This window comes from Pseudorca crassidens, chromosome 7 (genome assembly GCF_039906515.1).
Source record: "Pseudorca crassidens isolate mPseCra1 chromosome 7, mPseCra1.hap1, whole genome shotgun sequence".
NCBI classification, from domain to species: Eukaryota; Metazoa; Chordata; class Mammalia; order Artiodactyla; family Delphinidae; genus Pseudorca; species Pseudorca crassidens.
Genome location: NC_090302.1, coordinates 9909833 through 9928703, shown reverse-complemented (window position 1 = coordinate 9928703; position 18871 = coordinate 9909833). Strand labels below are relative to the sequence as shown.

The 18871-nt window shown below is 35.6% G+C and overlaps 1 protein-coding gene across 5 annotated transcripts in view; it reads left to right on the top strand.

The window, feature by feature from the left end:
- Positions 1–18871, top strand: part of PBX3 (PBX homeobox 3) — a 231935-nt gene that overhangs the window by 59866 nt on the left and 153198 nt on the right. For 2 of the 5 annotated variants that reach the window (XM_067743309.1, XM_067743312.1), the window contains exon 3: positions 2905–2970. The exons of the other annotated variants lie outside the window; for them this stretch is intronic. In XM_067743309.1, coding sequence (XP_067599410.1) covers positions 2905–2970 — 66 coding nt within the window. The remainder of the gene's footprint in view (positions 1–2904; positions 2971–18871) is intronic. 5 annotated transcript variants of the gene reach the window in all.

The window sequence follows — 18871 nt, the reverse complement described above, 5'->3', positions numbered from 1 at the left end:
GCCTTGCTCACCCCTGCCTAATGGCTTTGGACTGATTCTTTTCTTCGTTTCCTTCTTTCGTTTCACAGATACAGGTTTTCTATCTCTAGGGATATTACTGAGGATATTTTAGATTTTCTTTTTCCATTAAGTTTTCATCTGCTACATGCATTGTCTCTTTTTCTTCTGGATTATATATTTATCTGTTTAGTTTGGTCTGCCTTTTATGTTAGAGGCGTTTCTCAAGTGTCTGGTGATCCCTGTCTGTTCATTCATTTAGTCCCATGATTTTAAATATTAATATGCTGATGTTTCCCAAATTTATATCACCATCTTGAGCTTATCTCCTGAATTCTGGACTCTTCCAATTTCCTGCTGAATATCTCCACTTGGATATCTAATAAGATTCCAAGATCAGCACATCCAAAATGGAATTCTTGATTTTCCTCTGTAAACTTTTTCTTCCTCATTTTAATGTAGGCCAACATCACTTATCTGGTAGCTCAAGCCAGAAGCTCTGGAGTCACCACTGATTTTTCTTTTTCTCTTATAGCCCATATTCACTCCATCAGCAAGATCAGTTGGTTCTTTAATTAGAGTATAAAAGGGCCAAGAAACAAAGATATCCCAGTAGCAGTGTGCACAACTAGTACCCAGGTCTTAGTTTCTAGTACCATTCCCTCTTAAAAGAACTAAGCACCTTGGAGAAATGGATGATTCCAGGATGGGGCAGGGTAGGTACAAGATGATCCTGGAACATTTTGTTATGCCAAGAGGTAGGGAAGTGCTAAAAAAAGATGATGGAGACATATCACAAGGACATAGGAGCCAGTTTGAAAAGTTCCCACTTGCCAAATCTGGGACAGCTTGAGCAACAAAATAGTTAAGTACGGTAATGAATTGTAGAACCATTGGAAAAAATAAAAATTCATGAATTCAAACTGATAATAGAAAGACAGACAGGTAAATAAATGGGTGAAGAGGTAGGGCTCTTACAATAGAATGCAGAGGCCAGTAAGTAAATGGGGAAAGAATGCTGGAGTTGGAAAAATCATCATTTTGCAGTCATCATGGTTAGGACTGGATCAGGCAAGGAAGCTCAACAAATTCTAAATACAGGGGGAAATTTTGTTAAGGAGTAGAATATCCGTGTGGTCTTAAATATCCAGTGGCAAGGGAAAAAAGTAATATTAATGGTACAATGTAGAAATCAGACAGTACCTTGACCAGGTGATCAAATTAACAGTACCAGGGAGGGACAGATGGGCATTCTGTGCCTCCAGATGTGATACCCTGAGAAGATCACAACATCTCCTGTGCATCACTGAGAGTACATAACCTGAATCTAATCATGAGGAAATACCAGATAAATCCAACATGAGGAACATTCTAATTTTAAAATGGGGGGAGAGGACTTTATTCTTTAAAAATGTTAATATTATAAATGTTCTGGAAATGTTCCAGATTAAAGGAACCTAAAGAGATTGACACTAAATACAGTATCCAATCCTAGACTGGATCCTGAAATGGAGGGGATAAAATGCTAGGACATTATTGGGTTAGTTGATAAATTAGATAGAAGTGTTGTATCATGTTAAATTTACTGAAGTTGATAACTGTACTGTGATTATGTAAGAGAATGTTGCTTTTTTTTTTGCGGTATGCGGGCCTCTCCCGTTGCGGAGCACAGGCTCTGGATGCACAGGCTCAGCGGCCATGGCTCACGGGCCCAGCCACTCCGCGGCATGTGGGATCTTCCCGGACTGGGGCACGAACCCGTGTCTCCTGCATCTGCAGGCGGACTCTCAACCACTGCGTCACCAGGGAAGCCCAGCATGTTGCATTTTTAAGAAGTACCGAAGTGTTTAGGGATAAAGGGCCATGATATATGTAACTTACCCTCAAAAGGTTCAGAAATATGTGTGTATAAACTTGTATGTGTGCATGCACACTTGACAAAGGAATAAAATGTTGACAACAGGTAAATAGGTGAATCTGGTAAAGGATATATGGGTGCTTTTTGTACTGTTTTTATTTTTGCTATTTTTAAAATAACTGAAATTATTAAAACAAAGACAAAAGAATAACCCAAATCTCACCACTTCTCACTTCTTCCTCCCTTTATCAAGCTACCTTTATGTCTTGCTTGGACTATTCCAGTAGCCTCCTAAGTGACCTCTCTGCTTCCACCCACGCTGCCCTACAAGTCATTTCTTCTCACAACTGGTAAAGTGATTCTTTTAAAGCATAAGTCAAATAATGTCACTTCTTCTCATGGCTTACCATTTCACCTGAAATAAAAATTCAGTCCTTAACTATAGTCTTCAAGGCCTGTCTTCTGGTCCACTTCTCTCTAATGTTACCCCCCCTTCATCCTGTGCCACTCATTTTGCTCCAGCTGAACTGGCCCCTTTGTGTTCCTCCAGTAGGCCAAATGTACTCTCCTTTCAGGGATTTTATACTTGCTCTTCTCTCTGCCTAGAAGATTCTTTGCCCAGATATCTGTGTGGTTTTCTCCCTCTTTTCTGGCCTCTGCTCAAATCACTGACCTTCCTGGTTAAAACAGCATCCCTTCTCCCCCCTCCCATTATACTCTATACCCCTTGCCTGTTTTATTTCTACTTCTGGTCTATATTTTGCATTTGTTTATTGTCTGTTTCCCTTTTAGAATGTAAGCTCCTTGAGAGAGGGAGAGAAACTTTGTTTTGTTCACTGCTGTATCCCCAGTGCTTAGAACAGTGCCTGGCACATAGTAGACTCCTAGTAAATGCTAGCGAATAGAAGAATATTTAAGCTTCGGGCACTTTAAAGCTGATGAAAACTCAACGTGTGTGAGTGGAGCTTCTTGGTTTTGATAGTCTTCACCATAGGGTGATGTGTTTGGTATGTGGACGTCCAGCTGTCAAATCTTTGTCTCTTTGGCAGTTCTCCTGAGAAGTTTCCACCAATTTCCTGGCTGGAAAGTGAGAGAGAAAAAAGTGGAGGAGATGTGTAAGTCTGATTGCTAATGATATGGGAACAAAGTGGGTTCTTGTCTGTTCTCTGCTCTTAATTCTTTCAGATTTATGTGGTCCCCCTGTCCTTTTATTGTCTTTGAGTATGGTTTCAGTAAGGGGTGGGGCAAACAAGTGCATCTGTTCCACCAGTCAAGTGGGTTCTTTGAATGGAGGTCAAGTCTTCATACACTACAACTAGAAGGCTTCTGCTTGATCTTATATGGTATTAGGAAACTGCAGTTGACTTGGAAACTGAGAGTCCTTTGCTCCTGTTAAGTCATGCCAGTCAGTTGAAAGGGGAACTTCTCAAATGAGAGTGTCTCAGCCACTAGCAACTTGTGGCTGTTGAGCACTTAAAATGTGGCTTATTAGAATTGAGATATGCTGTACATGTAAAATACTGAAAGACAAAGACTGAGAACAATATAAAATATCTCATTAATAGTTTTTTAAAAGGTTTCATTGCATGTTGAAATGATAATATTTTGGATATATCAAATTAAAATATTATTAAAATTAATTTTATCTGTTTCCTTTTGCTTTTTTAAAATTTGGCTATTAGAAATTTAAAATGACATAGATTATATTATAATTCTTTTGGACAGGAGCTGCTATAGAGTCCAACAAGTAAGACAAACACACTTGTCAGTAGTGGTCCTGGATCCTAGAAAACCATGAAAGGATCAAAGGTAGCAGATAGTATTTTCCCCCCAAAGATGGACATTTTCATGTTTGACCTTGCTGTCCCTCTAGTTATTGTACTTTCGTATACTTTGAAAAGACCTATTACCCTTGTTAACTTTTAACTTTATATGGAATTGAACTTGTTCCAGCTCCCTTTTTTTGAATGCTAAATTGCTAGTAAAACTCAAGAACAGAACAGAATGGGTCCAAATTTTCCCAAACTATGCTGTTCTTTTTAAGATTAGTGCTGTAACCTAGAAATACTTGGATCCCAGGATATTTCGTTCTATAGAGTAATTCCAGAGGGCATGAATAGTCTGAAAATGTTATTCTTTCACAGATATAAGCAGTTCTTCTGTCTGAAAATAACCTATAGAAAGATCTACTAGCTGAAACAAATAGAGGCTACTTCCTTTTGACTCTCTTATGAATAACACTCATGATTATTGACTAGTACTGGATCATTTGGCCTCAAAGCCCAATTGATCACACTGTATTCTTATAGCTATATTGGCCTTTTACTTCTGCACAGAGGCACAGATTATAGTCCGTTGGCATTCATTTTTAATTTTATGAAGAGTGTTTTAAATTAAAACCTCCTATCAGATCACTCTCCCTCCTTTGAGACATTAACGTGGTCCTTATATAATTAAGCCATCCACCATTCAAGGTGATTAACAACTTCCAGAATAGGAATTTGAGGTTGAAAACACTGTTCCCAATTGCCATTCTTCAACCTGAAGGATTAGGGAATTATAGCCCCTCATTTCTGACTCATCTTTTATCAAAATGCTGAAAGATAAAATCTTCCTTATTTCTCAGTTCCATTCCTTTTTCCTTACTTGTGTGCTTAGGAAGATAATTTCTTCTCAGCATCTGACGAATTATGTCTGTTTTTTTCCTAAAGTTTGAAAGATATCAGAGTAGGTAGTCAGATTTTATGTGCCTCAAGCTAACTTTCTGGGTCAATCCATTTTGAAAAGAATCTTTTTCAAGGAGTTAGCAAGTAATTTTAATATAAAAGTATTCCCCTTTCACAGTTGAAAAAAGTTCTGTAGCTTCTTCTTTCTTTCCTATAGTCTCACTATTCAGAGGAGAGTGCATTTTATCTTACTGTTTTTTGTTTTTCTGCTAGCTACCCACTGTAAATTTAAACTGCATGTTTTAACTGTGTATATAGTTTTTCTATGGTGAGGAATTTGCTTTATATATACTATCTCCTACCTCCTTTTCTCCTCTTACTGTCTAGTTTTGTCATAGTATTAATTTTACTTCTGGTATGGGTTATTTTCATAAAATAAATAATATTCTTCAATTTTGAGGCCATCACTATCAGATTGTATTTCTTGACTTTCATTATATGAGATAGTATCTCCTCCTCTATTTGTTCTACTTTTAATTTTATGTTTTAGTTATTTTTGGAGAATAGTTGTCTGGCTTTATCCTAGCAGCAAATGATATTCTTTGCAGTGGCTGGGTAGTGTATGGAAGGTATGGGGAGGGACCAAATGGTCCAGGTGCTTCTAAGCCTTTTTTTAATTTAGTGCCCCATTTCCTGTTGCTGTCCTCTCTCCAAGCTTGTGGCATCTCCCAGTCTTTGCTGGTGAAACTGGCTCCTGCTTCTATTGCAACTCTTTCTCATTGTTTAATTTGGGTCTCCTCCACTATGGTGTATATGTCAGTATAGTCTCATTTGCTATCTGTCTTCCAGAAATTTATCAAAATTTGGTCTGCTGCAGCCCCTGCCCCCTTCTCAATGGATTTATACCCTTTACTGTTCTATCAATGGAAATTTGGAAGGGAAGAGGGGAGGTTAAACACATGAGCTCAGTCTGCTCTCTTGAACTGGGAGATCTAAAAGTGATATTTGCTTTTCATTAATCTTAAGTTGTCCTTGACTATTTTATAGTGCTTTTATACTATTCAAAGTGCTTTTACATAATGTATTAAATCCTCATAACAACCTCTGATGTAGGTGGGACATGTATTATTCTTGTTTTACAAATTTGGAAATTGAGGATTAGAAAGGCTAAGTAAGGGATTTACCAAAGGTCACTTGCCTAAATAACTTACAGAACTGGGATAAAGTTTAGAACTCATAGTGCAGTTAGTTCTATTTTTATTGTGCTGTTTTTCACTGGGCATAGGGTTATCAGTGTCCTCAAATTTTTAGTCCTTCCCCCATCTCTCCCTTCTTTCTCCCTCCATGATCTTTGCCAAATCGTCTTTGAAATAAAATCTCAGCTCTCTTATTCTCTGTTTTCTTGTAGTGTCTCATTTTTTTGGATTATCAGATGATTGGGGTTTTCTTACTGTTTTGGGGGAGAAAACCAGGATTCTCATGTAGTTTCATTTTTCTGCAGGTTAATATATCTGTGCATGTGTAGCTGCTCTTCACCCATTAAATGACAGGCTATTTTTTTAATCAACATTTTTCACTTAACTTTCCATTCTTTGTAAAAATCAGTCATGAAACTAAAGAATTGTTTTGTGTTGGCTGGTGTTATTAGTGCCAGTCTATAAAGGCTACATGTAGGTAGTTTTGTGGTGTCAGTGTGATTGGTTTCTTTAGAGTAAATTAGACATGCATTCTGAATACAACACATATTGAATCATATACATCTATTGTTTACTTGTCATATTTATTTACTAGGTAAAAGTCACCCTGCAACTTATTTTCATGAAGAGTGTTTGTGTCCCACACTTTAACACTATTCGAATCTTTATTTTCCCAGAGATCTTGGAGGTGGACTAGAGGATACTTGTGATTTATGTGATGATATAACCTTATAGAAGAGACTAGGGTTTGTGCCAGAGATAGACCTTTTTCTGGAAGGAATACACACACACACACACACACACACACACACACACACACACAGAGTAACTTCACTGAGGCTATCTTTAGATTCAGGTTTGTTGAGTTGTACAACAACAGGTTGCACCGTTTATAAAATACTGTGTGAATGGTGCCTTCTAGACTTGTGCCAAAAGGCAGACCTATTGGACTGATCTAATTTAAGAACTCATAGAGTATAATTTAATGGAATCATTTTAAGCTTGGGAATCTTTGTTCAGCTTTGATTCTGACTCACTGTAATAACTTTTGTGTTATTTTTTATTATATAAAATTAAAAAGAATACCATTTTGTCTACTGCCAACTTACCTCACAGAGAAGATACAGCATTGTTATATTAAAAAAATTATAGTGGAATTCTTTGGAGATAAGTTCTTATGACTATAGTGTGTACCAGCTGTAGATGATAAGTGTTACCAGAGTCCCTGCTCATAAATATAAAAACATTTCTTATAGTTAAGTTATGAAGTTTGAAAATGAGCTTTACATGCTTGTTACATAGCCATACTGGTTTAGTTTTAAGTTGACTTGTGGTTCACTCTTTTTTCAAAGAGGAATTTTATTATTTGGGTCCGTTACCAACACTACTTGCTTGTTTAAAATGTTACTATTTTGACAAGAAAATTTTTAATCCTGAATTTTCCAATATATAATTCCAAATCTAAAGCTAATTCTTTACTTTTTAAATTTTCAAGAGAATGTTGGTCTTTGATTTTTAATTTAAAAATTTTGACTCTATCCGTAATAATTGAACTCTGTGGAAACAGGAAACATTCACACACTATTGATATCTTTCTTGCTTATAAGAAAAGGATTTAGATGTAGATATTGAGAAATCTTTATTTATAAATGGAAATTTATCTAGTATAACCCTGTACTGTTTGCTTTTAAATTGATTTTATGTAGAAGCTATTAATATGCAAGATTAAAATATAAAATAGGATAAGAGGGCTTACCTGGTGGTGCAGTGGTTAAGAATCCGCCTGCCAATGCAGGGGACACAGGTTGGAGCCCTAGTCCAGGAAGATCCCACATTCCGGGGAGCAACTAAGCCCGTGAGCCACAACTACTGAGCCTGCGCTCTAGAGGCCACGAGCCATAACTACTGAAGCCTGCGCGCCTAGAGCCCGTGCTTCTCCACAAAGAGAAGCCACCGCAATGAGAAGCCCGTGCACCGCAACGAAGAGCAGCCCCCGCTTGCTGCAACTAGAGAAAGCCCACTTGCAGCAACGAAGACCCAATGTAGCTAAAAATAAATAAATTTATATATTAAAAAAAATAGGATAGGAAAAGATTACAAAGTTTAACACTTCTCTGAGCTTTTTTGTGACTATTAACTTTTTTTTCCTGCACATTTAATTAGTTGTCTTTTTTGTATTTCCTGTGTAAGTTGTATTTTATATTACTACTCCGTGGAGTAGTAATGTGGAATTTGTACAGATTTCTGGAAAATGTATTTTAAAAAACCCAAAAGAAATTTATTTCCATTCATCTCATTCTTCAGTATCCCCTAGTGCCTGGCTTTACACATAGTTACATATTACATAATAATTGCTTGCAACTGTACAGAATTGAAGTTTCTACTGTGGGATTGAAACTAGCCCTGTGAAAGAGCTGAAAAACAATCGACCATACTGGATGTGTAGCCCAAGCTATTGTTTAGCCTCAGGATGGACTACTCTGATTTTTGACTTAAAGGATTTTTTTATTTTTTTATTTTTTTGCGGTACGCGGGCCTCTCACCGCTGCGGCCTCTACCGTTGCAGAGCACAGGGTCCAGACGACGCAGGCCCAACGGCCACGGCTTACGGGCCCGGCTGCTCCGCGGCACGTAGGACCCTCCGGGACCGGGGCACGAACCCGCGCCCCCCGCATTAGCAGGCAGACTCCCAACCACTGCGCCACCAGGGAAGCCCGACTTAAAGGTTTTTTTAAGTCCCTGTTTGTTCCTAGCAGGCTGGCTGGCTTTGCTTCACCCAGGTTGGTTGTGGTGTTAAACAGGATGTTGGATGCTGAGATTAAGGAATGAAATACTTTCTTCTGTTTAGTGCTCCTCTGCACTTGTAAATTAAGTGCTTAGAGCTTTAAAAAAGCGGTTTTAAAAGTAAGGCAAAACTTTGCCTTCTCCCGTTACTAAACCTGTAGCATCTGGCAGTAGAAAAAAGTATAGTGGGACTTACTGGCACCATGGTGCAGAGCATTGAAGAATTCCATATTGTGACAACACATCAAAATAAATTGCTGTCAACAGACCAAAACACCAAGTGCTGTGATTCTGTCTGACGTGTGAAGATTCAGACAGGCTGTCTTGACAAGTTGTGGTGGAGCACCTGCATTTGACAGAAGACAGTGATATAAATCTGATTTGCCTGATATGAAGCACCTAGATATAGTTAATGCTGGTGACAGTAAGTCTGCATAAAATTTCCAAGACATGAGTCTGATTTTATTTTGCCTCTATTATGTGGCATTATTTTTTTGGTCACATTTTGTTACTCACTTGGTCCCTATTTGTGTTCATAGTTTGGCTTTGAAATATAATTATGAATAATAAACTCTGAGTAATGTAACAAATTAAGGTTTAATTCAGTCATAAGGTTTAAGTCATTTTTTTTTGTAGTATTGCAGAAGGCAATACCACTGCAGTTGCTCAAAGCGAAAGAAAAGCAATGAAATTTTATTTTACACTAATCATAAAAGTAGTCATAGCTGGAGTTATATTAATTTTGTAACTTACAGCCAAAATATTGAAAACAGTGGGTTAGAAGTCACGAGCTACTGTAAATCTTCTCTCAAGCTGTATATGGCTTTAAAAAGCCTCTAGAAGAGGTAAAATCATTGAATAGGTGGTTAATTTTTACCTTTCATTACCAATAAATGATAACTTTTTATAGTACCAGCATATATCACAGCTCATTTAAGAATGTGTAAAACATATCACAGCTCTGGAGTTTAATTTTAGAACTTCCTACTTGCCTCTCTGTTTCAGTTCTTCATGTAACCACAGATACCTCATTCTGACAGTGGTAAGCTAGTAAGAAATGCATAGAGATAGAAATTTCAATTATAGTTTTCTAATTACATCTTAAGATTTAAGAGGTATTAACAATGGGCTCTTTTAGTTGAAAGAAAGAATCCTTTTAAAAGCAAAGGATTCCTACAGACAGTTTAGATATCACTTCTGAAAATTTAGGACAAGTTTTAACAAAATAGAAATGAAGACAAGGAAATGTTAATTGTCTTCTTTTTACTTTATAGTAACTTACTTGTTTGTAGCATTCATGGTAAGACTTATTGTCCAGATTCAGAAATCTGTCTGGTTTTTCCCAGTTTCAAAGATGCTACTATTTCTTATTTATTTTTATCTTATTTGAAGATTAGTTTCAAAGTATAGCCAGTTGTTGTTCTATGTTGTTAAAAAACATACAGAAAGAATTCAACAGTTCCCCAAAGCTGAGAAATTTTGAAAATAGCACTGTCCACTATATATATATATATATATATAAAGATATAAATTATTATTTTTAAAAATTACCATTCATTCTTGACTCTATTGTTATTTTATCCCTTAAAGGCTGCTAATGAGAAATAGAGCCTCATTATGATTTTAAGGATGAGAGAGGAAGGCTTTTAATTAATGATATGTAAATGGTCTTGAATTGATTATGTTAGAATATCAAGAGAGATGGGTAGAAGCTGTGGTGTAATATATTTTAATTAAGAATTAATTAAAAATGATGGCAATTTCATAAAGCCTCACAGAAAATAGTGAAATTTACTTTCTGTCAGGAGTAAATTAGCCTGTGATTAAATAAAGGGTCTGCATTAATAGTGGAGTTATTTTTAAACTGTGCTATGAAGAATTATGTAATTTTTCCTAAATAAGTAAAATTAAAAATTTAATACTTAAAGGTAGGTTTTAAACAGTGGCAGAGAGCTAACATGCTTGTGAATCTAATATAATGTTCTTTTGTTAGAAAAATTTTGTGAAAATATTTTTAACCCCAGCATATATACTGTGTAGCTTTAAAAGAATGGACTTTATCCTATTGCCTGATTAGTGGTGGGACAAGGAGTGCTCTTGCAAGCAGCCTTGAGAGTGTTTTTTCCTCTAGGTCTGTTGTGCAGAAGATCCGAGAAAATCCTTTATTTTGTTGATCATTGACAATTATTTTTAAAGGAGGTACTGTTTTGTTGTTCTGCAGAGTTTAAAAACATTTCTCGCGTACATGTGGTGTTTCATTGTAAATAATAATACTTTTAACTGAAGGTGAGAGCACCTCTTTAGAAACTCTAAAGTGAATATATTTCTTCAGGTTGAAACTTGATATTTCCCTAGCATGGTTTATATTCTAATAGGTGACATTAGACAAAATTTTTAGTAGTTTAGAAAAGGTTTTAAAAGGAAACTGTTGAACTTGGATCGTAATTTGACCATAGTAGAAGAAAGGCTGTATAATCTGATAAATGCATATATTTTATTACATTTTCCCATACATTCATACAGGGTATCATCTCAGTATTGTATCTGCTTGTATTAGATTATTAGTTAAAAACTCCCCATAATATATTGTGACATCCTCAGCCTTAATTCCGTACTCCATAGTTATGAAACACACATTAATCAGTAGTTGAATTTGGGGATTTAATAGATCATTCATTTCAACAGTTGTATAATTTGGATTTACACTTGTGGATTTTTTGTTGTTGTTATTGTTTACTGCTAAGTATTGATAGCTTAAAAAATGATGTAAATTTTTCTTTGTCAGTAACTACTACCGTTCATTAAGTTTCACTCTTTTATGTGAAATTCATAGTACAGCCACATTTTGTGAAGCCACTGGATGTTTGAAACTCAGAAATACAGTTGTGAGAAAGGGGGGCAAATGAACATGCCTGGGGTCCCCTGCTAATGCCTACCGTTGCTGCTGATTATTAACATTTCCTAATTTGTGCCAGTCACTGTAGTATATGCAAAATATACACATTATTTAAAAAGTTGTCATGACCCTGTGTATTTACTTACATTGAGCTGTATATGCTACTTAGAGAATGGATTTTATGTACCTCTGTGTGTTATGGTATTCATTGCTTTCATCTTAATGCTGATTTATTTATTTATTTTTGGCTGCATTGGGTCTTCGTTGCTGCACACGGGCTTTCTCTAGTTGTGGCGAGCGGGGGCTACTCTTTGTTGCGGTGCCCGGGCTTCTCTTGTTGGGAAGCACGGGCTCTAGGAGCGCAGGTTTCAGTAGTTGTGGCCCGCGGGCTCAGTAGTGTGGCTTGCAGGCTCTAGAGTGCAGGCTCAGTAGTTGTGGCGCACGGGCTTAGTTGCTCCGTGGCATGTGAGATCTTCCTGGACTAGGGCTCGAACCCGTGTCCCCTGCATTGGCATTCTTAACTTAACCACTGTGCCACCAGGGAAGCCCCTTAGTGCTGATTTTAAGTTGCAAAGACAGTTTTAAAAAGACTAAACTTATTAAGATATGTAATGTTAATATGGCCCTTTTTAAGGGGGAGAGCATTTTTTTGGTGATAGTTTTAAAGAATATTTTCTGTGTTAGCTTTGGGAACAATTTTTTAAAAATTTAATTTAATTTATATATTATTTATAGTTGATTTACAATGTTGTGCCAATCTCTGCTGTATAGCAAAGTGACTCAGTTATACACCTGTGGACATTCTTTTTTTAAATTTTTTTAAATTAAAAAAAATTTTTTAAATTTTTTTGCGGTACGTGGGCCTCTCACTCTTGTGGCCTCTCCATAGCGGAGCACAGGTTCCGGACGCGCAGGCTCAGCGGCCGTGGCTCACAGGCCCAGCCGCTCCGCGGCACGTGGGATCCTCCCGGACCGGGGCATGAACCCGCGTCCCCTGCATCGGCAGGCAGACTCGCTACCACTGCGCCACCAGGGAAGCCCCATTCTTTTTTTTTAAAATATTCTTTTCCATTATGGTTTATCACAGGATATTGAATATAGTTTTTCCCTGTGCTATACAGTAGGACCTTGTTGTTTGGGAACAATCTGATATATCATGTGATTCCTAAGAATGTTTTAGAAGCCTAAATAGTCCACTAGTGCCTCGTTGAAGTTTTTGTGGTAGCTGCTTTGGATCAGTCTACCTTTTTTTTTTTTAAGAAAACTTTTAAAAGATCCGGGATGTTTTTATTTTGGAGTTTAGAAGGTAGAAAAGAATGGTTAAGAGAATGAAAGAAGGCTAAAGGGTTGAAAGGTTTTTATAAGATCAATGCCAGGTATTTGGTTTCTGTATACTATTAAGTATCATTTTTGTTCATACTTTATATTTACTATTACTATTATTTTTTCTTTGTAATTCATATTTATTTTTATCTTTATAAATAAAAGATGAAACATAAGGAAGTGACCTTAAGGTGAAAGCAGGAAAGATTTTGGTTGGCTTTGTGATCGAGCTACTTGACCATGTGTGAAAGGTAACTACTCAGTTTGTGATTCTTTGTATGTATTGGTCTGTCTTGGGTATGTGCTAGATATGGTTGTAGTCAGGGATCTGACCAGAAGCTTGTTCAAAGGCCCTTGAGTTCTGTTATTCAGTGTTCCTGTATTGATCCTGTATTTCAAAGGAAAGTATGACTTTAATTTCATGAGAATGAAATATCCTAATTAATTTGTTGTGCTTGGCTCAAGACACAGCCTTCTTGTTGCTCTTTTCCTAGTGGCTCAAAGGAAAAGAGAACCCTATGGTAGACGCTAAGGTATATTTTAAGTCTAGGGACTCAGGCCTTTCTAGTTTTTAAGGGAAGTCACCAGGTATAGAAAGATAATATATAGACCTATTAAGATAAAATTTAAATTAGAATCTATATGATGAATTAAATTTGACTGATGATTAGGTTTTTGTTTTTTCTGTTGTAGTTTTAGTTTTTGTTTTTTTTTTAGTACTCATTGCTTACTAGAGAATGGGAGACAATTAAATTCCCAAGAATCCCAGGTCTCAAGATTGCTTTCAGTAGTCCCAGCTATTGTAATGTAACAATGACAGCTACCATTTATTGAGAACTTATTCTTTGCCATGCCTTGTGAAAAGTTCTTTACATGCATTAGTTCATTTCATCTCACATCAGCTGTAAGATCTAGGTCACTTGTTCTCTTTATGTTTTCAGGATCCTTTTCCATGCCATAAAGAATTACTGAGAACCCTAGAGATCTTTTGCTTATGTGGATTATATCTATCAATATTCACCATACTAGAAATTTAAAAAAATTATTAGTTTATTTTAAAACAATAATAAATGGATTGCATTTTGATATCTTAAAAATCACATTTTAAGAATAAAAAACAACTCATGGTTTTCAGAAGAAAAAATTAGAAGAGTGGCATTGTTTTGCATTTTTTGCAAACCTCTTCAGTGTTTGATTTCAACAGCTGGATTCTCATATCCGCTCTGCATCAGTCTGTTGTGATACCATACTTCATGTGGCCCCTTGTAAACTTCATTGTATACTCATGAGCAAATGAGAGTATAAAGGGCAACAACATCTTAGTAATATTGTGAAAATAGTTTGGACCTTGCTAGAACCCTGAGGGTGCCTTAGGGGCCCCGAGGGTACCTGGGCCACACTTTGAAAACCACTGATTTAGGAAGTATTCTAATTTTACAAATAAACAACCCCACTTACTTCTGATGTGTTATAGCTAATAAGTATCCATCTTTCTTTGTCTTTTTTGCTCTCAGCTTTGTCATTTAGAGGATCAATCCATGATTGTAATATCACCAAGTTCAGTGTAGTAGCTTCCCTTGTTTTAGACTCTAATTTGGGGTCTTTGCTAGAATATTCTATTTAATCTATTTAATTTTGCATTAGGAGATACTTTCTAAATTTTAACTCTGGGGGGCAGTTGTCAACCAGTTCAATTCTACCATAGTATCTTTGAATGAGAAAGGCAGTGACATGAATATTTAGCTACTTCCAAATGTTAGAATTTAATTCCAGGAGAAAACTGCTAAAGTTGTATATAGTGCATAGAGGTTCTAGCTTAATAAGTTCCTTTATTCACCCCAGTCTTAACAAATTCTTTCTGGGAATGATTTTTACCTACTTTAAACATTTTCATGGATCTGATCTTTCATATGTAGGATTCTTTATTTGAAAAAAAAAAAAGAGCTTCCTTACTTGAAATCCAAATAATTTATTTACTGTTTTCATTTCTTGATTATTTGTCATGAATGATGTAGAATTAACCTTCCTCTTTCCTTAAAATGTTTTTATGTGAAGTTTCAGATAGAATTGAAAATCAGATATTATAAGTGCTTGGTGATTCTAGCTTGTCTGGAGTATTCACCAATTAATGTAGGGTCATTGGTGATTAGGGGAGTCTTTCCTTTGAAAGTATATCTATGATTATGAATGCTACAAAAACATAATAATGGTAATATCAGTACTCAGTATTTAGACAGTTTAACTTCTTGTGTGAAGACCTTATTGGGAAGAATAGATTGCTCTGTCCTTCAATTATGGGCATAATTTTTGACCTAACAAAGTTATGCAGTGTATAAATGAATGTATTTGAATGAAATATTGGTAGAAATTCTGAAGTAAAGGATTTTGTAGGGTATATGGAGATTTTTTGTTTGTTTTTTAGTATTTATTTATTTATTTGGCTGTGCTGGGTCTTAGTTGCAGCACATGGGATATTCGTTGCCTTTGCGAGATCTTCACTGCGGTGTTTGGGATCTTTAGTTGTGGCATGCAGGCTCTTAGTTGCGGCATGTGGGATCTAGTTCCCTGACCAGGGATGGAACTTGGGCCCCCTGCAACGGGAGCATGGAGTTTTAACCGCTGGACCACCAGGGAAGTCCCTGGAGTTTTTACATATTAATTTTTAATTGTAAAATATTTCAAGCACGTGGCCATCCATACTCCCTCCTGTTAAATTGAGTAAATGTTAATATTTTGCCATATCTGCTTTAGATATTAATTTTAAAAAATACAGTTTATGTATGGTTGAAGATGCCCCATCTCTTCAGCCCACTAACTTTCCTACCTATACTTGAGTAGTGCTTATCTTATAGTTGGTGCATATTGCTTCTCACTTGAATTAAAAAAAAAACCAGCTTACTATATATGTATGTGTTTATAAATGATGTGTAGTTAGTATTTTTAGAATTGATATAAATAAAATGTATGTATACATATATAATATAGTTTTATAGCTTGCTGTTTTCCCTTACCATTGTTTTCCAAGTGTATCCAGTTTGATATCTGTGGATCAGTTTCATGCGTTTTAACTGCTTTGTAGTAGTCTATCATGCAAATAAACTTCATATTTATTTCAATGTTGATGGATGCTTAAATTGTTTCTAAAGTTTTACTGTTATAAATACGCTTGTACACATATTCTTGTCCACATGCAAGTATTTCTCTGAGGTGTATAACTAGAAATAGAAATGTTGGGTTATAGAGTATGACTGTATTTGACTTTCCACAATGTTGCTGAATTGCTTTCTAAAGTGGTTATACCAATTTGCACTGCCACCAGCAATAAGACTGTTTAATACGTAGTTTTGTTCTGGAATTGTGCACTTATTTTTCAGAATCAGAAACTAAATTCATTTAGGACCTTGATCTACTGTGTCTTTGTGTGTTGGATATAGATGTCAGTAGTTTTTAAGTTTGGACTTTTGGATATAGTCATTTGTATTTTGCTTTTTTGGAAGTATTAGTTTGTTGTCCAGAGGAATTCTTTTGAGTTATTAGTAAACTGACAAGATAAACACAAAAGTCATTCAGTTAAATATACTTGCATCCATATTTCCATTAGGCAATAATTTTTTTGACCTGCCAGATCTGATATATGCAGTTGTACTGCCTAGACAACGTTCCCATGTTTCAGAGTAATTAATGGTTCATGTAGAAATTCTCCAACTATATTTTATTTGTTGAACATAATTTATTAACAATCAAAACCATCATATTTAGGATAGGACCAAAATTAAGGTTGTTTTAAGTTGTGGCTTTTTGCTATGCATGTCACAGTAAAGATTTGTCATACCAGAACCCTATAAAAGGGGAGATGGGAATAAATACTTTACAGCTCTTCTGCTATCTGGCACCATTCTTTAATGTATTCTAAGCCTGTAATAAAATTTTACTGGTTGATCATTTAAATGCAAGGTTAGAAATAAATTTGATGATCCATCTGGAAAAATAAGATTGGTCAGTTTTTAAAACTACTCTTGACCTTTCAATTAGCTTATCGAGTTATATCAGACCAAACAAAGCAGCTTCAGGCTGTAGTTAAATAATGTATTTATAACAGGAAGTTACTGACCACAAGGTTCTCTCACAGATTAAAAGTTTTGTAATATATTTAGAATGTTCAATTTATTTAATTTACTAGGAAATCAAAAGGAACATAGAGTTCTAAACATCATTCTGACAGATCTGTTTGACTTTATTTCTATTAAAAGTATTTTAAAACCTTTGATTTGATACTGAAAATCAGTAACATAAGTCACCTTTGTTCTAGGATAAATAGAACGCAAGTTTTCTGCAGTTCCCTTGATCAATGAGAAAATGCCTTATAGCAAAACCACATGGAGAGAATGTAGCTGTAGGTGATCCCCTGAGAGTTTTTTTGATTGGAGCAGTGAGTTTGGTATTGAAAGAAGAGGGAGACAGACAGGTTATTTGAAAATATCCCCATTAGACCAAATTCTTATGTTGGAGCTGTGCTACAACATTTTTCATGTAGAAAGTGCAACTTTGTCAATTTTAAAGGTTAAAGGCTATTCATTGCATGATTGTAATAATGTATTTCTACTATGGAATTTTTGAATACTTCTTATTGCACTTCATTAACCAGTGGATCAGAAATTTCATTTATTCACAGGCTGCTTGTCAGTCCTTCTTTTATAGGATTTTATTTTGGAAATACATTGTTACAAAATTTATCATTTAGTTCTTAAATTCAGTGCAAATGCAGTACATTTTCCTTAGCTAATATACACTTATCAAGTTTATAGCCAGCAAAAGGAGAGATAAGCTTGATAATTTGATTTATAATTATTGTGATATATGTACCATGTTAATGATGATCTTAGGAATTCTAGTATCACTAGATGAACAATCTGAACATTTACTTTGCTAATCAAGGGTTGCTTAAACTTTATACATATTCAAGTTTTGGTGCAATTTAGTTTAAATTCTCATTATATGACATGAATATGTGCTTAATTTTGAATATCTCAGCAGTTTGCTTTGAAGTTTCCTTTCAGCCTGTTAGAATGCTCAATATTTCAACCTCCCTTAAATTGAAGAAACAAGCAACAAAGTAGAAATATTTTAGTGTTTTTCTGAAGGAAGAGAAGCAAAAGTAATTGCCTTAAGAGATTCTAATTGAAGAATTAAAGTGCCATGGTCTTTTGAAGATTGGCTTGGTCCTGGCACTGCTCTGTGGCAGTGGAGCCCCAGATGCCTGGCCAAGCATCCCTTACCGACATCTGGAACCAGTTGCAATACATCACTGTCAAAACTGCTTTCTATACGTATCTGCATTTACACATTAGTTACCCACGCAGCACTCATCAAAAAAGCTGAACAATCTTGACATGGTGTCCCTTGTGGAACTGCAAAGGTGAACTGAAGTTGGGAGGCAGTGTCTCGCGTCACTGTCTGCTGAGCCCTTACAACAGGAAGCCTGATTAAAAGTGAAAGGAAAAATTTCTCAGTTGCCTCAGCTCTGTAGACCTCAGTATAATTTTTTATTTACAAAAGGGATTTTTTTTGTATTATGTAAAGCATATATATTATGAGCACCAAACTGATTTTATTTATTTAGAAATGAGAGAAATATTTTCAGCTTTTAGTTGAAAAAAAGGTTGCTTTGTATGTTTCTTAGATTTACTGTTAGCCTTACCATTTCTTTTATGTATCATTTTAGAGAAAATTTAAATAAAAAAATAGAACCATGAATTATAGATAAAATATTCATAACACTGTTTCACTTTAAGTGAAGAATAGTATAAAATTTGAAACAGTTGACCTTCTTTGCTCTTATATTGGTGATAGCAATGCTTGTGCTTATTAATTTTCAAGAAGCTGAATAATAGAAAAGGAAAAATAGTTATTTGTAAATATTTGGTATTGTGAATTTAAATGTGTTTTTGAAAAAGAAATAAACATTTTGACAAAAAATAAACTGGCCATTTACATTAAGAACTATTCAGGGGCTTGCTTCCCTGGTGGCACAGTGGTTAAGAATCCGCCTGCCAATGTAGGGGACATGGTTCGAGCCCTGGAATATCCCACATGCCGCGGAGCAGCTAAGCCTCTGCGCCACAGCTAATGAACCTGTGCTCTAGAGCCCGTT